This window comes from Passer montanus, unplaced genomic scaffold (assembly GCF_014805655.1).
Source record: "Passer montanus isolate IOZ18808 unplaced genomic scaffold, ASM1480565v1 scaffold2, whole genome shotgun sequence".
Taxonomy (NCBI): Eukaryota; Metazoa; Chordata; class Aves; order Passeriformes; family Passeridae; genus Passer; species Passer montanus.
This window is the reverse complement of record NW_024366591.1, coordinates 17,110,109-17,135,006: the sequence shown is the minus strand read 5'-3', so window position 1 is coordinate 17,135,006 and position 24,898 is coordinate 17,110,109. Positions and strand designations below refer to the sequence as shown.

General features: G+C 38.0%; 1 protein-coding gene across 6 annotated transcripts in view; it reads right to left on the bottom strand.

Moving 5' to 3' along the window:
* Positions 1–24,898, bottom strand: part of ADGRG6 (adhesion G protein-coupled receptor G6) — a 111,079-nt gene that overhangs the window by 49,104 nt on the left and 37,077 nt on the right. For 5 of the 6 annotated variants that reach the window (XM_039707503.1, XM_039707508.1, XM_039707509.1 and 2 more), the window contains exons 3-6: positions 19,029–19,370; positions 12,753–13,373; positions 8,006–8,074; positions 4,759–4,842 (exon numbers count right to left, since the gene is read on the bottom strand). In XM_039707503.1, coding sequence (XP_039563437.1) covers positions 4,759–4,842; positions 8,006–8,074; positions 12,753–13,373; positions 19,029–19,370 — 1,116 coding nt within the window. The remainder of the gene's footprint in view (positions 1–4,758; positions 4,843–8,005; positions 8,075–12,752; positions 13,374–19,028; positions 19,371–24,898) is intronic. The other variant, XM_039707506.1, reaches the window with a different exon arrangement.

Here is a 24,898-nt window from a genome sequence, read left to right as displayed (position 1 = left end):
ATCATATAAAATACATGGAAACCAGTATATTACCCTCACAGTCTCATGAGAGCTGTCTTAGAGAAGTACACAAATATGAGAAATCACACACTGATGACATTTACTATCACTAAGATGTTACAAATTCCCTTCTACTGTAATTATATTATTATTCCAAAACATATGCTAAATGGTCCTACATCTAAAGGACAAAAGACAGATACTTCTACATTTAGTCTACAAATGAATATCTAACAGATAAGATGATCTGGGGTTTTTTCTACATCTAACTTAGCAGCTTGACATACTGTAGTGGAACTCAGGTTGACACAGGCAGCCCAGCTCAGTGAAGAAGTCACACAAACAAGGCAAAAGGACTGCAGCAGAGCTAATAAGTTGTTTCAGTGGTGGGTGAGAGGTGCTGTTTTGGCTTGTCCCCGACGGTAAACTGGCCAAGGAATAAACATGGGCTGAAACTGATGACTCATGGTATGTCACAGAAGAAAGTGATGCTTGGATCTGCACGAGAGAGTGATGGATGGCTGCTGCAGCTGTTGTCAGAGTGCCTGTCAAGATGGTCTCTTTGTGCTGATCAAATCCTCTGCTATATGAAGATGGCAAAGATACCACATCATTCATTACTGCAGTTATTGATGACTCCAGAACAGAAGAGAGATTTGCAAAATGTCCATAATCAGCATTTTCAAAATCCAAGGCATTAGCAGTAATGATAGATATTGCTTCTCTGTTCCTGCTAAAGGGTCCATACACTTCCCCTTCTGAATTCCATTCAGAAAGCCTAGGCATGTTTGTAGATGTCAGAACAGAAAAATCCGTTATGCCTTTATCATTGTCAATGATTTCTTGTTCTACTGCCCAGAGAGAGTATCTTGGACTGTCCACTTGATTTTCAATGGAGTTTTGTCCTAAAACAGTTAGATAATTTCTTGGTGTTTTTGTTGTTGGCAAGTTTAACTCTTTTACATCCCACTGAGGGAGCAAGCTTGGAGAAATTGTATCAAGATGATTCTGAAAACTTTGTGGGAGAGGAGGTGTGGAATAGGTGCTAGGAGTTACACTGTCTCTGAATTTGGACTCTGAATGAAGAAATTGCCTTAATTCCAAAGACACTGGAAAAAAGTCAGAACTCATTGAACTGATGCTTTTTAAAAAAATACCTGCATCTTTTTGAACTTTACTTCTTGGTTTATCAGTGGTATTTGTTATAGCATCGTTCTCCAGAAGACTTTGAGACTGCTGTGTTTTGTGTGTTCTTGTACTGCTTATCAAACTCTTAACTCTCCAAGTAACCCGAGTCCCAGATGTACTGATCAAGAAAGGAGTTCCTGAATGTGTTGGAAAGACAGAAACAGGCTGATGCCTATTGTTTAGGAAAGTCATGTCAGTTTGTTCACTTACTATGTCAGTTTGAATTTGCATGTGCAAACTATCTGCAGAGTTTTCAAATACCTGATCAAAAGGGCTTATCCGTGCCCATACAGAGGATTGAATGGAAGGTGCTTCCAGGGAAGGAAAAGGAAAATCAAAATAAAATTCACTGTTGGAAGTCACAGTTAGGTTTGCAAAGCTCATTGTTGAGTGCAATTGTGATATTGACTGGCCATTACTTTCTGAAACTTTCTTTGAAATGCCTGGAATAAATGAACTAAAGATTTGTGTTTCCAAAGTTGATACATGACTAGAAAAATTAATTTCTTCAGCTCTGTGACCTAAAAATCTAACAGCAGATGTTTGTTCAGAGATACTGTCAGACTTAGCATATAAACTAATGGACAGCAATCTCTCTGTTGAGGAAGAAAGCAGTTTATTAAATGAGAGCCAGAAATTTCCTGATGGCTCCCCAGAAAACACTTGAGATGCTTCTTTCAAATGATGGGAAACAGTCCAGAAATTTGCTCTTAAAGAGGGAGATATATCTACATATTTTGTTGGAAAATCCAAGTAATCTGAGTCCCGGGAGTCAGCAACTGGATTCATGTTCTCTGGCTCTAATATGGAAAAAACTGACTTCTCATTTTCATTACTACCATGAAATGCATCCAAATTGTTCTCCAGTGCTCCATTTCTGAGGGTCTCACTTGGATTTTGAAAGTATAATGAATGCTGTAAATAATGAGACCAGTAATTACTACTAGATATGAATATGCTGTCACTTTTCAAATATGTGTCAGTCAACAGCTGTTGATAAACAGGCAGGGTTGTTACAACATGCTTAAATGCTGAGCTTGTCATGCCTGGTTCTCCCAGAAATGATGAAAATGTTAATAGTTCTCCACTGTGTCCTTGGACTGAATTTGTCAGCTGGCTGTCATGCATAAATTTTGTGTATGATTTTTTCATGTTCTGAAAAAAACTTGTTGGTTTTGCATGTAGAGTCTCCACAGAGGTTAAATTGGTAATGCCCCCTGAGTGATGGTCCTTAATGTACACAGATTTTCTAAGCTGAAATTCACTCTTTGCTGATAGTATAGAAAATGTTTTCCTGTCAGCATTGCCTTCTATCATTTCCAGATAAAAATTTTCAGGTGTCGAGTCTAGCAAATCTAACCTACTTTTTTGGAATGGTGGCTTCTCATCTGTAGGTGGTACAGACAAGCTAGAAAGGAAATGATGTCTGTCTTCTTGAATATCAGAGGTGATACGATGATGAAATACAGGCTCATTCTGCCAGCTCACAGGCTCCAAGACATTGCTTGTATGCGTGAAATTGTTTGTGTCGCTGTTGGAGGATGAAATCCACAGAGTTTCTTTTTTGTGTTCATAAGCAGTGCTGCTGCTGCTGCTAACAGGAGAGTGGAACGATGGCTCAGAGTCAGAAAGATGGAGCCTACTTGCCAAAGTCCTTGCTAGCTCTGCACTGGGATTTCTGCTGTGAAGAGGAGGAACTGCTGCATTCACAGGAGGCTCTGTGACTGCATCTGCTGCAGCAGAAGTACTATGGAATGGACTTCTAGAATAATTAACAATATTTTTGTTTGGCAATGGATTCATTACAGTATAATCTAGGTTGATGTTTTCTGTATAAGCAGACAAGGTTTTGTTGCTGGTCTCCTCAGAAGAAGCTGGTGTGGACAAAGTTGGAAGGAACAAGCTGTATGGGTTTTTTCCCTCTGGATTATCATCTGCTGAATTTTTACTGAAATGCAGGGGCCTTTGCTTCACTGGCCAAATAATTGGGGTTGAGATAATTCCTATTGTTTTGATCCCTTCTATCTTAGATTCTTGCTGCCTCTGTGGTCGTGAATGGGAAAATTCAGGTGAATTTCTCTTCATTCTGAAGATAACTGTAGCAGGAAGTCTGAATTCCTGCAGGTCTGTGTGTATCAAGCCACATAGTTAATGGATTAAAGAAAATATATGTAACTTAACTCTCTGTTCTTGGTCTAAAAATCAACTTACCAAGAGTGGAAAATGATGCCTGTTAGCTGTGTGAAAATTTAATTTGCTTCTACCATAAGTGAACTTGGCTTATTTTCATAGTCTTTCTACTGTTTCTTGGGACTTTCAAAGCTAGAGAAAGGACTTATTTGTCTATTTTTTATTCATACTAATATTAATAATATTTAGTTCATCCTGTCATTAAAAAAAACAGAGTTAACTGCTCATGGTGAACATTTGTAAGTGGCTCCACCAAAAAGAAGCAAACACTACTTGGAAGACATGTTCAATATTTTCTTCTTACTTCTACAGCTTATTAAAACCAAACAGTCTGGATTCAGATAAATTCTTTCACATTATGCACTGTACTGCCTGATTGCCAGTGTACAATAAATATCTGCCAAGAGAAAAAATACTCCAAGAGTTTTAAATCCTACAGTAACAACTGATGGATTGGGGGGAAAAAAAACCACCCAACCAAAAAAAACCACCCATCATAAAACCAAACTACCAACTCCGCCCAGATTCTGATTTGTTTCTGTGGAGTACACTGAAAAAATAAATCTTAAAAAAAAATATACATTTAAGCCTGTGATGAAAGTTGGCAAAATCTACCTCTGTGTTTAACAACCAACGTTAACAAACTAATAAATATTTTAGCAACACTTCACAAAATGATGCTCAGTCTTTAGGAGACAGTGATATCACAGAATTTGAGAAAGCCTCAAAAGAAATCCTGGCTTAATTCCTGTGCTAATAATAGGTTCATTTACTACCTTATTTTTTCCCTTAATCTTCCTAAATGAAAAGTAAACGATATCTGATACTGTCAACATTTTCCCTAGTAAAGTCTGATCCAGCTCTTCTTTAAGTCAGTGGAAAGATTTCTGTTGACTCAGTGGAAGTGGCTTTGCTCCATAGGAATGGTTCCACTTGGCTCCTGCGCCTGAGGAACGGCAAGGAACAGACAATCCAAGCCTACTACCACCCTGGCTGCACAAGCAGGAGCTACACAATGTCTGACAACCTGCAGCCTTGAAACCCTGCAACAGCACAGTTCTTTTTGGACCCTTTCCAAACACCCCTCTCCCTTCCCTTGTTCTTTGCATCATTAAATGCAATGGAGACACAAAGTTAGTCCCTTTCACAGAAGAGCCAGGTAAACAAAACAAATAAACACTTAAACACTGAGTTTGGTTCTGTTCTCATTTACACCATTCTTTCATGGTCCAGAGATTTAATCCTGATTTATTCAGTGTAAATGAGAACAGAACTGAGACGTGACCCTTGACATTATGATGGTAGGAAAAACACACCTTAAAATACAACAAATTTGCTTTAGACACAGTACAAGGAAAAATGTAACACAGGATGTCTTACCATTGTTTGGCTTATCGTTTCTATTAGTATCGGGCATGTTAGTGGTGACAGTGGGTGGTGTAGGAGTAGTAGCATTTACAGTAGCTGGTAATAAAGATGAGAAAGAGGTGAACTTGAATGAAATATGAATGTTAATAAGGTAAGACAAAATGGGAACAATGCATGACAATGTAAAATGAAACCATCTACACACAATGCTATAAATGTTAAAAAAACACATTATTTTTTTTCTGTACAAAGTGATGAATAGATATGAACTGAGGCTCCAGTCCTGCAATCCTCACTTGCACTCACTTCAGTGGAAAATTTGCCAGTGCAAATTTTGCAGGATCAGTCCTGCACCCCTTTCATAAACTCAAAATCCTCTCATGAGAGCCCTGGTTGTGTGAAGAACAGAAAACGGGGAAGTTCTAAGATGCATGCACTTAGAATGCTGCTTATGAAAAGAATCTTTGCCCCTTCTCAAAGACTGAATATGACAAACAAATGAGAAACTGAAACACTCATGTAAGGATTTAATTAAATCCACTGAACTCAAAACAATGAAGAGAATTGCAATCAGGCTTGGAACAGGTGAAGTAAAATACCTATTTTGAAAGCTTTATGTAGAAACTCGGCTGTACTGTTCCCACTGACACCAACAGGAGTCATGCCACAAAATCAACTGAACACTTTTCAAAATTAGGAGAAATAGCCAAAATTGCAAATTTCCTCCATGAGGGACTGGGAGGGTATATGTGCTAGAAGAAGTCAAAGATCATGTCACTAAATTTTCAAATAATGGTTTGGAAAATAATTTAGCTTTGTTCAGTAACTCCCAGTCAATGTAAATCCATTCACTAATAGATTTTTTTCCTGAAAACCCTTATTTAAAATCTGAAGGTTGGTATGGTAAAATCTCCCTGAGTTACATGGCTTTGGATGATTTTGGAAGAATCAACCTAGGAAGTTTAAGCAGTTGTATTTTGGACAAGAAATCATATTTTTTAATGTTTTGCTGGGTTGTATCTAGCCTTTTGAGTCCAAAAGTTAAGTTTAAGCAGTTGTATTTTGGACAAGAAATCATATTTTTTAATGTTTTGCTGGGTTGATTTATCTAGCCTATAGAGTCCAAAAGTCACAAACTTGTCACAGATTAGGGAGCAGGTTCATGTTCAAGTTTTCAAGAAAATTAGGGAAAGAGAAGGAAAAGCTGGACATGAGAACAAACAGATTCTATCTGGGAAAGTGAGCGTATGAAGTGACACCTTGAAATATAAAAAAGCTCTTCCATGAAGCTTTAGAGCTATATTGTCTGAGGAATAATTTACAAGGCTTCTTACAGATTGTGTCTAACAGCCAATGCTGCTAAAGGAGGCATCTAATGAGCAAAAATATTTACTAACTATAATGGAGAAATCAGTTCTTTCATCAGACATAGCTGACATAACCTGGCATCCACAAACCATTTTACTGGTGTTATTGCACAACACCCAACAAACAAAGGAATGCAAACTGGCCTCTCAGTTTAGACAAAGTCTGTGGTATTGACAGAAACAGACAGACATATTTTCATGATTTTCATTATTATGACAATAATTATGATGGTGCTGAGTGGGATAAATCTGATCTGGAATTTTATTCCAAAGTGACAAACTGAACACAAGGGACACTTTACCAAATACTTTTAGAGAACAAAAGAGTATTACCTTCATGAAAATACTCATTGTCTTTATTGATGTCTTTATTGATGGTCTAAGAAGTTACGAAGGCAAGTTTGAAAGGCAGCATCTTTTATCAGAGGCAATATCTACCAGACAAGTTAATTAAGCTGGGACAAAGGATGAGGTTTTTAGAAAAGCAGGCTCGTTCAGCTGAGAATGTGTCCATTTCTGTAGCCATATTCCCTGATGTCATGAAAGATATTTTCTCCCTTCCATACCATGCCATTTTAATGGAGGGAAACACTCTGAGATCTTCCAAAAGAATGGACAAAGATATTTATACAGTGATACCCTTTACATATAACAAGACTAATATAGCATAATTGTGGGTGCCTCATTTACCCAAATTATTTGAGTTGCAGTATTTAGATTGTACTCTGCTTTGTGACTATGGTGCCTGAAAATTACTGTTTAAAATCTGATTATGGACATTAATTGCATTCCACTTTCCCTGTGGAGACCAGTACAATATGCTCCAAGAACCTGAACCAAATTTAACTCAGGAAAATCTGGGAAACGTACACTGAAAACTGACATAGATCTCTTACTGGCTTTCCAAGTAGAGTGCATTTTCCCTTTTATTTTTAAGCTAAATCTGATTTAATATTATATTTTTAACTTAAAAATATTGGTTTTGAAAGAGTTCTGAGACTTCTTGTTTTCCTCTTATATTTTATTTTCTCCTGTCTCTTTCTTCCACCATTCAGCTGGAAAGAGGTTATAAAGCTAGATATTTTTGATGCAATTGCTGCTGTAATTAAAGTTTAACACAGCATGCCAACACATTGTAAGGCTGGGGTTCATGAAAGCATCATGGAAATGGGTTAATGTTGCTCAGGTCAAGCACTTTTTATAGAACTTCAGCATCTGAGGAGAACAGTACAAATTAACCATTGCATGCCCATTGATTCTCCTGTGACATGGACATCTGTAGGGTTCACCTATTCCTTGCATTCAGCTGAGCTGACCTTTAAAAACACTTAATGAATTTTTATATGTGGTGATTTGTACATTATTAATCCCTCATTAAGTGCCATAGTACGTGTTTCTTTCTCTAAAAGCTGCTGAATTTTGTAGTTTGATGATAAGTATTTTATACCTGCTAATCTCAAAGTATCTAGCCTCAAAATATCTTATTGAAAAAAAAACCCTGAATAAAAGCTAGTTCCTTTATTTACATCTGTTCTATTTTTTTTTTTTTTGTTTACAGATTTACCTACTACTTATACTGGTTAATATTTTACTGTGAAAATGTGCAGGAGGAAAAGAGGTGGAGAAAGAAATTAAAGCAGTCAGTTAATTCAGCTTTGATATAATTGAGACTATTTGGAAAATGTATTATCAAGGGAGTGATCACATTTTTTCCACATATTGTACGAACAGGACACCCACATACTTGATGAGACTAAAGAATTCCTTTCCTTGCTATTTTTTATTGCCGCTCACCCTTTTATAAACGATAATAAAAAAGAAATGGAATAAAACCCTGAGGCAAATAAACATTTTCCGAAGATGAAACTGTGAAAAGGATCTGGATTTCTTACCTTGGCAAAGGCTTCCTAGGTTTGCACAACTGGTTGGTTCAATTGAAGAAGAGGGAATTAGATATGAGCCTTTAAAAGGAGAAATCAAATAATTTAGAAGGGGTTAGTTACTGGGCCTAAAACACACTATGTTGTGCAGTGACACATTCCTCTTCCTAATTTCTCTCAGTGGCAAAACTGACATTTGCCTATAAGACTTACAAGTTTTCAGTTTCTGTTGCAGCTCAGGGATCCTTGAAAACCCTGCTGACTTGCAAGTTAGAGTCACTCACGTATCCTCCCGCAGTATTCTTAGCTTTCAATGAATAACATCACATTAAAGGAATGCAGCTTGTGTGTGCTCTGTGAAATGGGCTTAAGCAAAGGGGTCAGTATAGCCACGGGATTTATGTGATTTTCATAACAATGTGTGCCTTGGAGGAGTGACCACACTCTGCTGCTGCAGCACAGGCTACCCAGCACACACTTGTGAGTAATCTGCCTGGGACAGACACCAACCAGATAAAAGGTGATTAAACTTGCTCTTCTGCCCAGGGCAAGGGTGTGATTAATATGCTGGTATGCATGACTTATAAACAGATAATGTTATAAGTCTGTACCTCTACAGAATTATTCGTAACAACAAGCATTACACTTTGATGATCTGGAGACAAAACCAAGGCACCTAAGAATGGCTACAGAAAAAGAAATGGTGCAACTGCATTAATTACACTTCACGTATCCCAGAGGTTCAGCTGCAGATACGGCTGCCTTTGCACACTGTGTTGAACACAATGGGATGTTAGGGCTCTGGCAAAATGTGAACCCTCTAGGAGTTTTGCCCTTTTGGCTTTTGCTTTACCACTTCAGAATCATATTGACTCAATGAGTTTCTCTCATGAAACACACTATCCATCCGTAAAATTAAATAGCCACCACCCATTGGCTTGTAAAGATAGCTAGGAAAATATTTCCTGTGATGCAAGAACAAATGAAGCATGGAGCTTTGATACAGAAATTGTATCATGACACACATACCACTACATATGTTGCCAATAAATATAGGGTGTAATTAAAACAACAAATATTAAATGATCCTCAACAAATATTACATTTCACTGATTTTTTTTAATGGATTAAGAGATAGAAGCTAATTCACTTTCTTATGAATTCCAGGAATTCTTATGAACTCCAGGAAGGATGTTCTAGGTAAGTGTACTACCCCCTGCATGAGGTGAGTTTTTTCTCCCAAAATAAATTTGTTAATGTTAAAAAGTTAAAATATCAAAACCTACTCTGTTTCACCCCTGTTGTGTAACATGGAAAGATGGCCTGGGAGTTGTTTGGAAAGACTGTTGGTATTCATATTTTCTTTACTGAGTATTTTAAACAAGACTGTGATTTGATTTGGAGAAACAAAAAAAAAATCAAAATCAAATCCAAATTTACAAAACATTTAAGTCAGAAAACTATTGCATTGAGTCAATATATAGTCTGACATTTAAGTCAGAAGACTCTTGCATTGAGACACTTGCATGGCAAGTGTTTGGCAGCAAGAGGATTACAGGGGCAGTTCTCTGAGAAGCCTCTCACAGCAGCTTTCCCTGCGTCCAATGGAGCTACTGCCAGCCAGCTCCAAGATGGATGTGTTGGCCAGGGCTCAGCCTGTAAGCAGCAATGGTAGTGTCTCTGGGATGATGGATTTTAAAAGGGGGAAAAGTTACTGCACAGCAGCAATTGCAGCCTAGAGTGAGAATGTGTGAAAGCAAAATCCCACAGACACCAAGGCCAGTGAGGAAGGAGGGGCAGGAGGTGCTCCAGATGCCTGAGCTCAGATTCCCCTGCAGCACAGGCTGCAGACCCTGGGGAAGCAGCTGTGCCTCTGCAGCCCATGGAAGTCCATGGTGGAGCAGAGATCCACCTGCAGCCTGTGGAGGACCCCATGCCAGAGCACAGGGATGCCTGAAGGAGGCTGTGAGCCCAACGAAAACTGGCACTGGAGAAGACTCCTGGCAGGAGCTGTGGACCCATGAAGACAGGAGCCCATTCTGGAGCAGGTTTGCTGACAGGACTTGCGACCCCATGAACGTGTATTACAGACACATTGTGTGATACATCTCACTTCAAATGTCTAAAACTCAGACATCCATATCTGCTTGTCATGCTAGACCTTATAGTCAGTGGAGAGGAACACTCACTCCTACAGCAAAAGAACTTTGACTTCACTGAGACATCTTTTCCAGCATGAGATGCACTGACCTGTGGAATGGCCTTTTTGATTCCACTATTCAAAAACAGCACTGAGGGCAATTATCTTAGCCTGAAACATTGGCCAGCTGCCTAAGGCAGACACATCCCACACTGAGTTAAATCTGAGAGTGAAATTAAGAATTCCTTTGGCCTTTGGGAATGAAGAAGTCATGAAATGCACATGAAAAAACAAAAAAACAAAAAAACAATTGCAGGCATGGACAGATATGTGGCCATGTTACCCTTAAAATGAGTAGATCATATCCTGCTATAGCTGTAACCAGTGCAGGCTTCAGAATCCAAACCAGAAGTTGATTAAATGCTCCTCAGTTTGCCTGCACTGAACTGGTGGGCAATAGCCATACTTCTATCATTACCTAGGCTGTGCATGCATACCTTTACATGCAATCTGCACAAAGGAATGGCAATAAAAACAGAATTCTGTCAAGTCTTATGCAAACACCCCACCACAACTGCACAGCTGTGAAAATATTAGTCTAAGGAATAAACTAATAAAAGGTAAAACTATGAAAAGATTATCTGAAACAATTTGCTGGTGTTTTATGCCCCATAAATCTTCTTGTAAAAGCTTTGTTTGAGAAACTATAAAAATAATACCCCTTGAAAATGTAAGCACTGTTCAGGCAAAGCTATGTTGAGATCACTGCTAAATGCTTCGTTTGCTTTTTTTTTAAGTTACAGGCCACTTCCTGGTGAAGCATTATTGGAACTGTGTGAAAAACTCTTTTCTGCATAAATCCTTTCACTGCTGTTAAATGAAGCCTAATCAGAGTCAGCTTCCCAATGTCAGTGGTTTATTCATGGTTGATAGCCTGACTCATCAACTCTTCTGTTGAAGGCTGATTTTACAAAGAAGGCTTTTACTTGAGAGGAGGAAGGGAAGACAATTCTAACAATTTCATCTCTGGGATTAGTAATGATCTTTGAAATGGCACTGCACCCAGAATTTTCTTTTAGGAGTACTATGGCTCAGGAAAGTCTGTATCACAGAGGGTGATTTCATATCAAGGAAAGAAAAAGACTGGCTGAAAAAGAAACTTCCTCATACGCTTATTTAGAGGCAACAACAATGTTTGTATGTAGATACATTTTAAATTACTTGAATAGATACTGGGCCTAAAGCAGGAACACTAATACATTTTTCTAAAACAATGTTCTGCTCCAGGAAAACTACTGATAACTCACATCCCAGGCAATAAAGTTGTGGAATGAAAAAATTCTATTTATATTATCACAGCTATGATATAGTATTTGTGTCTTAGGATTGTACAGTCTTTAGCAGAGAGAATAACAAGACTCCTACTCCAGTCAAAATTAAATGAGATTGCAGCTTTTACAGAGATAGGTTGTCTGGTAAACATCATGGTGTAACAGAGTAAGACGAGTATGATCTTCTGGGAAGTTATTCTCTATCAGATCAGTTTCTACCAATGAAATAGAAACAACTTTTGTTCAGAAAAAATGTTTTTGTCACTCGTGGTCAGATGAGCCTTTTCTGAAAGGCAAAGGTACCTGTTGCTTGTGGTTTCATACAGGTATTGCTTAATTTTTTTTAGCAGGGGCATATTGAGATCTTTCTCAGTAGTTCCAGCTGTGAATGAGTATCCCACACTTTGATGTGAGTAAAATAAAGCAAGCAAAGCAGCTTTTTTAGCCATCTTAATCCCTCAAGAACTATTAGATACAGAAACTAGCATGCCTTAGTGATGGCAGCTTCTCTTCTAAATTAAGGATTCTCAGAATGCTGACAGATGCTCTGTCAAAAGTACAAAAATACTCCAGGACATTTATGTGAATCAAGTATCTGAGCCATAAAACGAGAATAGGTTGGTAAATGTATTGAAATTTATCTTCTGCAGTAATCTACAGGAAAAAAAAACACCTTCAGTAAGTTTAAAAAAAGACTGATAATACATCACCATGAAGAAAAAATCTTATGATTTTTATCTCAAACTCTTCCTTTCTGTCCACCTCTTCTAATTTAATATTTTATTCTAGTTTCCTACATCCTATGCACTGCTTTTGTCACTGCTTTTGCTGGCTCTGCATATACAACATGAGGCTAGCATGGGCTCCTCCGGCTAATGAAAGGGCCAAAGGGCAGGTATAAAAACGTTTAGTAATTAATTAGCTAACATACATTTTTTTTCTCCAGAGACCCCATAATTTTATTTGAGGCTAATAGGTACTTGTCATTATTCCCCTTTTGTATGAGCCAATATGGAGAGTTTAGGAAATCTTTGATTTGCAGATCATTTCAAACAGCAACTCAATAAACTTAGAGGACTTGTCCTTTTCCTTTAAAGAATCAACTCCATACCCTTTCAAAGCCTCTGTTTATAGTAAGAGTTGAGCTAAAATATAATAAAGGTAAGACCTTGCTATTTTTCTTTCATGGGAATTCACTTTTTTTCCATCTTGATATGTGGTATGTTCAGCACAATACAGAATTGTGGAGGGGGCAATAAGCAAAAAAGTTTTGGCAAGGCATACTCACCACAACTCAAATTGTTTTCTGCTTTCAGTGCTGAAGTTGGAATACTCCAGAATTCATTTTCCCAGTCTACAATGTTTCCTTTCACATCGCAGCTGAGGTTGGCCAGTGTTTGCGCATTCATGGTGAAATTCCAGAGGCGGAAGTTGTAAATGTCCCCATTTAGAGAGCTCACTTCATTGCTGTTAGAGCCCAGCACCAGCCTCCCATTTCCAGGGATAACTTTGCCAGAGATCTCTGGACAGTCCACCACATGATAGGTGCTTTTGGCATACACATGTATAGTGCCCGAGAAGCTGTCCCATACAACACAGAGCTGTTGAAAGGTTCCTGTGAAAAACTCTGCATTTCGGGGCAATGCTTTCTTAAGGATGCACTGTGTGCCTAAGATGGACAGAAAATGGCCTTTTGTGGTCTTCCCGAAGCTGAAGAGCTCTCTCAACAATGCATCAGTGTAGGAGAAAACCTTCCAGTCGTCGTTGTCATCGCTGTTGCCCTTGGTTGCCTCAAAGCACAGTGTAAACTGTCTAAGCTCTGGCACCGAGACGGTCTCTGCCACAGACACAGCATCGATGTCAGGAACCTGGGGAATGATGACTTTTTGATTCCTCAGAGACACGGCAACTAGAACCAAGAGCAGATATGTAAGCTATCAAAAAAAAATTAAAATTCACCACACAGGAATAGAGGCAACTGGCAGCAGGGGTTAAACATTCATTAAATCAAACATTCATCAGGCTGTTTTGTCACTGTAATATACCAGCAGCACACACCAAGGGGAATTTGACTTGGGAGTGAACTCAGTTGAAAATATGCAGCGACCCTTTCAATGGCACAGAAAATGCTGTGTGACACCCAGCTAACAACCCCCTAAGTTGTGTTAAGAGCAATATTAGGACATATTAGCTACTGACCTCCAACTCTGCTTCAGCTCACTTAATAAAAATTACTTCTCATTCATTTAGTAAGGATGCATTAAGCAATGGAATAAGCCAGTTATTTGAAAAACACAGTATGATGTGCTTTTAAGATATATTATTTTAATTACTTGTCTGCATGACTGCATTACACCAGTGAAGTTTGGGCCTTCTTCTTTTAAATATCCCAATAGAAGAAAGGCCCCATTACATTCCTTGGCAAACTGAAGCCTTTTGTTGCTGAATTCAGCTAATGGGTATTTCTGCACAGCATTAGGCATCTTCTTATTTTGTCCCCAGCAGCTTTCTGGTCGAATACTGAATGCAATTGTGTGCTCATGAATATTTCTATCCAAGCTGTTCCCTATTTACTAACAGTTGGATCAGCAGTTTTGGACTTTGCACAAGTATCTAGAAATTTCTAGTCTTACAGCAATTTATATATTTTTATATTATTTATATATTTATATTTTATATAAATACCCTTAGCAATTTATATAAGGACATTTAGGCAGAATTACTTTAATTGTTGTTAAGTATACTCATTTGCATGGGCAAAATGACAACCACTAAATGTGAAAGTATCACATGACACCTACTTTTTCTCCATGAGTACATGAATTAAAATTCTGTTCACTGTATTTCAAAGAACATTATTTTTCAAACGAGAATGTCAATATGCTCAGTTTTACTGTCACATTTATGACAGGACAATTCTTACAGCAAATTTCTCCACAGAAAAGTTTTCGGCTACCAGACATGCAAAGGTGTCTGGTACAGATTGCAACAGCCCTCAGTTTTACTTCTGGCTCCTCAGTTCTACCTCAGACCCATATCTCCTGCAAATGTCTGCTACCTCTTACACATTTTCACAGTTTATACACTGGATGTGAAACTGTTTCTTGCAGAACATGAATAACTGCCACAGCAGTTAATTCCCAGTCTCTGCTGGGATTTATCAGTGATGTCACAACACTTATACCAATTACTACACCTATTCTCTTCTCAGATTGAAATAAAACCCTTTCAAACACGAGAGTGAGAGACATGAGGGAAGGGTGACTGTCACGCCATACCCAGGAAAAGACACAGATACATGGTGTATAAGGATTCTGTGTTGTCTGTGGTAATGCAAATTCCCTTTGCCAGCTGCTTACAAAGACTCTGAGCTCCAAACTACCATATTTGGATATACACAAGAATATAATTTGACCAATATATTACGTAGTAAAATAACATAAAGCATTGCACATTATCTGCCAACCCAGCAACTGCATAATAGGAGGGGAGAAAAATACTGGGCTTTTATAGTTACTGGATTTACTTCATAGATTTATTTTTCTTCCCAAGGGAAAAAGCATGCTGTAACAATTTTATAGATAGAAAATGCGTTCAACTCTCCATTGAAAACAGGGGCATTTTTTTAGCGGGTTAATTATACTGTAAGCTCCTTTACGTAACATGGAAAGTGTTCCAGAAGAAGCGTAAGGATTGAAGACTCGAAAAAGAAGAAAGCTTATTCATATGAGCACTATCCAGACGGGGTGGTCAGAAAAGTTATGGACCACCTGGTCACATTTAAACAGTACAGAAAGAGAAATAAATGGGAAGGACTTTGCTCCCGTACTGAAGAAGTCTACTCAGTTTTGCTGTATTCATCGTAGAGATTTAATCACTGGCAGCTTCCCCATATACTGAAAAGACAAAACTGACAAGTATTCTGTCCACATGGAGAAAACTGAATCCTGTCATCAATATTAAGTGCAGATCTCTTTCCTGGTTGCTGTTGCACAGTCAGTCATCACACTGATGAATTTAAATGTTAGTATCAGAGAAACTGGTTATTCTCTGAGGAAGAATATACATATATTCTTGGAATACTCATTCACGTGTTTCAAAATACTTTCAGAATGATGCTAAATTTTTTCTCTTAGGAAGATTCTGAGATTATCTCAGCTGGTTAGAGGATGGTGTGAATGATGCCAGGGTTGTGGATTTGATCCCTGTATGGGTCATTCACACCATAGCTGGACTTGATTCTTCTGGGTCCCTTCCAACTCAGACTGTTCTGTGATAACTGGATTACAATGAGCATGGGTTTTTTTGACACATTGTCTTATGAACAACGTACAAACATCTACCTTACTTGCATCTCACTGTCTCACATCTCATAAATCCCTTCATGCATAAGCAAGCCAGGAGTCCTTAGGCTGTATTTTATAATCCCTTGCAGGGAACACTGGTCTCCTGCCAGCTGATGGGCTTTTCAGTACAGTTTAGTGCTTAAGGGGTGCCTTTTGCTGTTTCTAGCTCCCTGGCTTTCATCTTCCCTGTCTCTGAGGATGGAAGAAATGCGTCAAACCTTAATGAGGTCTGCAAGTGTCCACATACAAAGTATATTTGGGGCTGTTTTGTTACTACCTCAGTGAGCTCTGCTTTTAATCCGGGCTACTGCAGTCCTGCCTAACTGTATGCTAAATTGCCTCAAGCATTTTGGTATTAACACAGGTCTGTTGGCTCTCCTTCCTCCCCTTTTGGTGGCTGACTTCTACTTATTGGTGGAGTTATTACTTACAGTTAAGAGTTACTAGGAAATTATTTACCATGACAGCTCTTCAGCTGGTGTAAATTGACACAATTCCCCTAAAACTGGCAAAGCTAGATTGGTTTACTGCAGCTGAGGATATGGCCTGTCCATCTGCTATTGGTGTGTTGCAGGAGGTGGCAGGCAGGAAACAAACATTTGTGTGGGTGGCCAATTTGATGTGGACAACAGGACTCTGCAAAACCCAGTTTGAAACTTAAATAAAACTGAACAGTCACACAAAAGCTGTTCTATTCCCCAACTAACTTCCTCCCACAACTCACTCTCTTATGTCTGTCTTTTGGCTCCTCATGTATTTTGAGGAGCCAAATACATGGCTCCTCAAATGTATGTATGTATTTTGTCTTGTGAACATACTGCATATTAGGATGTCTGTATCTTTTTAAACTTCATTTCTAGATAGCAAATTGTGTGTCTTTGAATGGCCTTTTACTTTCCAATTTTGCATTACTTTCTGAAATTCAAAGTGGAACAAACAAATTAATTTTGTTATTATATATAATTTCTTAGAAATGAAAAAAAAAATAACAGCATTCCCCCAGTTCTAAAAGAAATTAATGCTTTTGCTGTGGTGTCACATTTTTAGTAGTTAAAGATGGTGTGAGCTTGAACTACAAGCTTTGAAACTTCATGAGAAGTGAGGGGGTGTGCAATTTTTCACATGATGTGAAGGGGTGTGCAATCTTTTGGATGGCTTTGGAAACTCTTTGCAAGCATAGCAGAGCATAGTACAGGCACCTGCCATGTGGATACATTGTCATTTCAGTGTGTGTACACTGATATGCTATTTTTCACATGCATTTACAACTTGAAAGGAAAGCAGTACATTACAATCCCTTTTCCCAGATCCTTTTGCATATCCATTTCCAGGTTAAGTTTCACTATGATCTTTGTGTGTAACTATGTTCTGAAAGTAACACAATTGCACAACTGTGAGCAATAAGTAGAATATAGTTATAATTCACCCTAGAAGAATTCAGACAGCTCTCCCAGCATCCACAGTCAAAATCAAGATGTCGGGTGAAAGTTACACATTTGAAGTAATGAAGCCAGATGAAGCCAGTCTCAACCTAGGTGCTTAACAGCAAGCCTTAGCACAGAGCTTCTGAAATAATACATTTGTGAAATACTAAATATAAGTCACTGGTGAAGGTCTTCAATACTTTTACTTGCATTGGAGAATAGCCTTCTTTTTCAACATATAAAAGGCTATCTTCCAAGACTATTTAATTTTGATGGTGCTATCCATGAGCATAAGGTACTACTCAATTTCGAGATAATATTCTTGCTTCCATTACAATACATTACTCTAGATATACATACACAAAGGGTTCTCTGCCTACCTTTCCTCTCCTTATTAAACACAGCTGAGGTCAATATTGCATCTTTTAATTCCACTTGTAACTCATCTTTTACAATGATACTTAAACACTAAAATATTAAATATTTTGCATAATCTGGTTGCATATGATTTTTTATGATCCACTTGATTTTACAACTTCTTACAATACAGCAAGAGTTTTGTTCATTTCAAACAGAGAAGCCTTTCAGAAAATTCGCTTCGACTTTCATAAGAAAACAGGTGCTCCTACAATTATTACTACATTATTTGTCAGCAGGAAAGGACTCTCAGTAGAGAGAAGTATTTTTAGCTTCTCTGGGATGTTACCTTTTTTCTTTTCAGGACTGCACAGAGATTTTGATGACATAATCATGCCTACTTTTTTCTTATGACTCCTGGGATTTACTATCTTAATTATTTTAAAATATATGAAATGTGTAACAAATATTTTAAAATAACCATGAGGAAGATGTGCTTGTGACTGAAAAGAGAACTGCCAAACTTCCCTGCTCTGCGTTTTTACAACCAGCCAACCTGCAGAACATAACTCTGCTACAATAATGTGAAGGCTAAATGCAATACTAGTGTTCAGTTTAAGGTCTGCAACCACTACAAAAAAAAAGTCTACTAAGAGCATGCAACTGGTAACCATAACCCTGAAGTGGAATGAACAGTGAGCCACACACGGGGCCTGGTAGTGACTGTCCAAATGCCCTTCGTTACCTCACTGTCCTTTACTATTTAATATACTCTCTAATTAATTATAATTAATGCTCCAATCAGACATTATATGTACGCTTATCTTCTAGGGAAAAAAGCATGAGTGTATTTTAAAAACCTTTAAAACCATTGTTACATATTTAGGGAAGGGAAAGAAAGGTCAAGGAACTGGGATGACAGGTAGCCATTTTGCAACGTCAGCTCATCCCTGGGAGTTTGTTCCAGAGGCTGGAAGAACTCTGAGAAGTTCTGCTTTCCACACAAACTTCTCCCACTGCTGAAAGTTACACCAGGCCAGAGATCCAAGCCGATCTTTCTGGCTCAACTAAGTTGCCTCTCATGCTCTCCTTTAGGTTTCTATGTACCTCTGCAGGTGTGCTGACCTGAAAGACATCTATCCTGCTTCCAAATCCTCCAGCATAAATGGGCAGGAAGAGAACTGTCAGGCCTAAAATCTTTGCACGTGAAAAGTTTTTCTAATACACTTCTTGTCATGTCCTGGAATAAAATAATTTTGATCCAAAGAAAAATAAATTAGCTAATAAAAGATACAAGATAACCCTGTAAAGTGCAGCCTCACCCATTAATTCTCTTCTTATGGAGGACTTGATTTCTTTGGGAAGTGCCATTCTAATCCTTATAGGACATTTCCGTATAACATCTATAATGGGATGAAATGCTTTGGACTTACTTACTTCTTACATAGCTGGCATTAAAACCTTTCTTTTGGATACTGAAGTCACTTTTAAATGACACAATCATTTCATTTCCGATAGAATTATAGGATAATCCTTTGGCAGTGATGCCACAAAGGTTCATTGGGCTTTCTCCATTGTCTAATGTCAGTGAATCATAAATGCAGCCCGGAGCTTCTTCAATGTCGAAATCAATAAATGTTAGCTGTATGATAAATCCATGAGGTGCTCGGATGATCCACTTGCACGCTTGGCTGTTGGGATAGTCACTGGGGAAGCATGGCGAAGTGAAAACTCCAGAGGGGTCAGTTAGCACAGTCCTACAGTCATAGCATCCATGAGCTGACAATGAAAACAGAGAAAAGCCGGAAGTCAGGCAGAGATGCAACTTAGGAGTAAAGTAACCATCAACACAAGAACTAAATGTATGTCTATACAGAAAAACAGAGATGGGAGGAAGAAAGGCAGAAAAAGGCCTTGTTTCTGGTGGGGAAAATGTTGGAGGAACAGCGTAAGAAAAGCATATTTTATGTAAGAAATCCTATAGCAAAAAAATACAAATTATATTCATAAACAATAATTTGTGCACATGACACACATATATATTTATTATCTATATTGGCCTGATAAAGGCAGAATGAAAGCAATGTTTTTCAATTCAGAAAGGCAAATTGTAAAATTGCAACTTCTAAAAAAATGACTGATATCATTCACATTTTTTGGTTGCTGGTCTGGCTGTAGGTTATCCCAACAGCTCTATGGCATGCTGTTGTTTCCAGAGAAGTGTCCCTGGAAAGGAGCAGCACAAGAGTTGGGCTGAAGAGCAGCAGAAGCAGCAGCCGCTGAAGGTTAGTCATCTGCATTTCCAGCTGATGCATTCCACATCACCCAGAAGGGTAGCAGTGAGCTACTGGCTTTTGAATCAACAGTAAATTACTGTGTCCTTCCCATGCTGACTCAGCTCCATTGACATATTTGTGGCAGTCAGGCTTTAAGAAATTCTTACCCTATTTGTCATACTCCTTTGCTCACCTGCTGTGTTTACCCATGAGAATTTCAAGCCCAGTTAGTGCCCAGGGTTGCATTTCTTGTTTGGTTAACATTTGCTCATTTATCATATATTTACTTAGTGTATTATATGATACAATTACCGTGAACTGCCTGCTGCTGAAATCTGTAACAGTTTGCCAAAGCAGCATTGAACAAAATAGGTGGGAACTGAATATCACCGAGAGATAACCAAAGAAACTAACTGGCCCATTTATGCTGAATTACTTTGCAAACATTTCACCAAGCCACAAATCCTGTGTCAAATCCTACAAGGATGAAAAACCAAGCATTATTACTTGCCCCAAACTAAAAACAACCTAAAAAGTTGCTGAGTGTAAATTACATACAGAACAGTTATAAAATAGGAATAAATGCAACTAATTCCTCCAAAGAGCCCTTAATGTTTCTTTCCAGACAGGGTCCTTATATTTTTCAGTCATATTTAAATGGTGTTTGAACAAATGGACCCCAACTCTGTGAAGTTGCATGCCAAAGATGCAGTTTACATATGCAGTTAGAATTTAGAGGTATATTTTACATAGTTTTTATCATTTTTATTTGCAAAGCATGAATTCATATGGCCCCAATGAGGTAAAGAGACTGTTTGGGCCAAATGCAGGCTGGTTACACTAGGAAAGCTCAGTGGGACACTTCTTTGTTCAAGTGAGAAAAAAATACTGTCTGAAAGATTTGCAGGTAGCTTTGGGAACCAGTGGTGCTCCTGGAATTCAAAAACTTGATCTGTGTAGTACAAACAAAAGCGTGCCCATTTTTAATTTCCCTGTAAATCTTTACAGTCAGAGGACTATGCTTACCGGCACTGCAATCCTGGTGTTTCATTTATTAACCCGAGAGGGAATATTTACTCATTAGTGACTATAAATCCTGCAGTTGTACAAACAGATGACAACTTCATCCAGTGGATTTGGCAGACAGGTATAAGCTTTCAGAGAAGCACCTTAGACTGAGAGGAGGAGGAGCAGGAAAAGCATGCTCTGTGCCACAAGCCACTGCAGGCAGTCTCCCAGCCCAGGGCGAGTGAGCCCCTTGAGGGCAGAGCCCCTGTAAGACAGCTCTGGCTGGAGCTGTCTCCAGCTGGAAGCCTCTGTGATCCAGGATCCTGATTGCCAGGATGAGGACTTACAGGGGCTGGGGCTTTGGCAGCACACCTCACTCACTCTCCTCATTGCTGCCAGAGAAACAAATGACACAGAGCTCTCTGGGCAGTTGAGAAGAAGGACCTGAAGCCAGGTGTTAAGTGATGTAAATACATACAGAAACATGGGTGTTAATGTACACTGGTTAATGTACACTTGTGTTAATGTACACTGGTTCATCCCAGGACATCTAGAGTAATCTTAAGGGCATTATAAGACATTGCCAAACCAGAGAAAATATGCTACTTGTCAGTAAAAGTGTATGTCCCTAATTGGTAGAATATTACACTTCCCTAACTGGTATAATATTACACTCAACCTGAGACTGGAAAAGTTAAATTTGTCCATCAGAGAGAACTCTGATGTTCTTTGTGCTTATTAATTCTATTGATCATCAGCAACCAAAAACAGGACTCAGCTTTTCTATTTATCTCTCTCTCTTGAGTATTTATGATTGTTTCTGGGCTGCGTAAGAAGAAAATCCAGTACATATAACAAAAAATATTCTTACCCCTCATGTCACTGTAAATATTAAAACATAAATGTTATTTATGATTTTTTAATAATTTAATATTTGCAGAAATGCATTCTCACTTTATTACATCCATGTTGTTTTGTTGATTTTACAGAACTAATGCAAAAAAACCCAGCCCCTAAATTTAGGTAGGAAAATAAGTGCTCGAAACTTTGCATGCACAGAAGAAACAGATTTGGTAAGTAAAATGGTTGGGTTTTTGTTTTAAGTGGGTTGGCTCCATTTTGGTATAGTAGCTATTCTGCCCATGACTGCAATTTGAAGGAGAAATATCCTGTTTTCATGTAAATGTCCACAGTAGTAAGTAAAAAGAAAAGAAAACAAACAACAAAACTATATATAAACAGAATGGTTTTAAATGGAACGTTTTGCACAGCTTCTCATGAGACAGTTATTTTTCTATAAACATCACCTATTTTACTCATTAAAGAGAAAAATTGCTGTGGCAACGTTAGGCTGTCAGCCAAAGCTGACAGATATTTTGCAATCCCATTGGCCCAGAGCAGTTCTGAACTGTGGAGAATGAATACTTGTTGCAATACACACCACAAACATTTCTAGAAGCAATCCAAGATATTTTATTGATTTTAATGGGAACAAATTTAGCTATGATATTCCTGGTTAGGAGCCCCACATATCCACAATCTGCCTGTCAAGTCATTTTCACCACCATAGACCAAAGGAAATTCACCATCTATTTTATATATATATTTTATACAATAAAGGCCTTTCTCTTTCTCCCCCTCCATTCTTTCCCAAATCAAAATGAACACCCCTTTCAAATAGTGAAATCAAGGATTTATTTTCAACATTTTCTAAATTGAAAGCTTCACTGGGCAATTCATTTGTTTCCATTGGGAGAATACACTGGAGTATGGTTTTCATAACCAATTTTTTTTCTGCATCATACTCATAGCTCCCATAGTAAAGAATATTGAAGAACTTAGTGTGATACTTCAACACTAAACTCAAAAGGGAAATTTACAAATTCCTCTAGAGCTAGTTAGAGCTTTCACCAAAGTTATCTAAGTGATTCAGAAGCATTAATTGACTTCAGAAGTGGAATAGACTGTAGGGGAAATGGCTTTTTCCTATCATGGCATGGAGATAATGGGCAAAAATGGAAAAACTTTCCACAGATTTTTGCTTCCTCACAAATGAAATTAAACTACTGATTTTCCTTAACTACTTCATATTTGTACAGGGTTTTATATGTGCAAACCACACTACCAATGACTTTAAACTGTAGCTGGGAGAGCACTATGACAATCTGGCCCACTGAAGAAAATCCAAAAATGAGTATTTAGTGCCCAATGGAAAATTTTGGTCACAGCAATTTGACCACTTGTAATAAGAACTTATCAGTAAAATAAAAACTTATCAGTGGGAATAGAATCCCACTTTGACAGTTGCCAGTTTTCCTAACCATGAAACCATTCCCTCTTTTCTAGGAGTTTCCTGGCTATTTTACATATATACCTTTTAACTTGTGTGAGGCAGAAAATACCCTATCCTAGTCTTTCTTATACCATGTTCAATCATCTGAAGAGTGCCCTAAAACTATGGGGCTAAGGAAAAAATATCTGACTCATTAATGATTGCACCACACAAACAGTCATGTGTACACGCAAACCTCATATCCTATGAAACAAAATTAATTGTCCAGCTTGTTCTGTCCACTGATTTTGCCTCTTTAGAGTCCCAGCACTGAATTCCACCATATGAACTCATCAAAACAACTGTAAGTGCTGATATACACAGTTTGAAAAGTGACTTTCATGAGTCATTTATGGGAAGGTAAAGCCACAGCCAGACACAGAGCTACAATGCCTAACTGTAGATTTGGGAAGGAAACAGTGTTGATATAATCTTATCCCATATGTACGTACTTCTCTTTTTAAATTTTTTTCTTGAATGACTAACACATTCCAGCAGTTGCCTCCAAAATCTGTGCTAATATTCATATTTTCCTCTAATTTTTCACACTTCTCTACTTCTATCCATTGTCATTGTTTATGCCTAAAACCTGTATTTTGTCCTAGTATACTCAACATTTCTTTCACAGGCATGACTTTTGACCTCTACCTCTTCACCTGCTTTCATTTCTGCACTTATCCAGCCATGGTGAAGTGCTGGACGACAAATTTTGTTCAGCCAAGAATTTTTACAAGAGGGCAAAAGCAATCAAATTTGGAACACTGTCTATTTCAGCCCCAAAGACCCAAATTTTGTGAAGGTTACATCAAATGAAAACAAGGTCACTGTGGGGAAAAAAGCCTGTACTTGCAGTTCATGCATTATCCAGGTTTTTGTTTCACTCTAAGTTATGCTTTGCATGGGAACTTTCTTTTCACAGCTGAAGCACACAGTTTCCCACCTGACACTAGTGTGAATGACTCCACATGCTTAGGCAGTAGCACAGCATACCAATGACAACTGGGTGGGTTGTATTAACACTACTAGTATTTTTTAAAAATACATTAAAATATTCCTTCATAAAACAGAATGCTTCTGGATTTCGTTCTGGCATAAAAATTAAATCCACTTCTCTCAGTGGATGATAATTTTTTTTTATATGAAAATATCCTGAAATAAATCTATGTAGCTCTGGAATTGAATTTTCAGAAAGAAAACCCAAATATTTTATGTTAACTCTAGTCATATTTAAGTGAACAACAAAATCTCCCCTGCCTGACAGAATTAGGCCAATTCTAAACCACAAAAAATCTTAGCTAGAGTGCCTAGCACTTTAGACATAAAAAAGCAGTACTGAATTAATTATAATTTGCTTTCATGTTGACATCTGAGAACTTTTAAGCACTTTACATATATTTTAAAATGCAGTACTAATAAAGATGGTCATTTGAACTGAGAAAGCACAGGCAGGTGACACAGCAGAGGCACTTGCAAGTGTGCGGTGATGCCCAAAATAAAAGAGAAAATTTACAATCATTTCGTGTCACAGCATAAAAAAAACCACCTAGTTCGATGAACATTGGGTGGAAAAAAGTTTTGCTTTGTAAGAAGCAATTAATTGTTCAGGGTTTTTTCTATTTCAAGGATATCACAACACAAATATGGCCAAACATTAGGTTAGATGTATTTATGACTGCAAATAGATGGGTGAA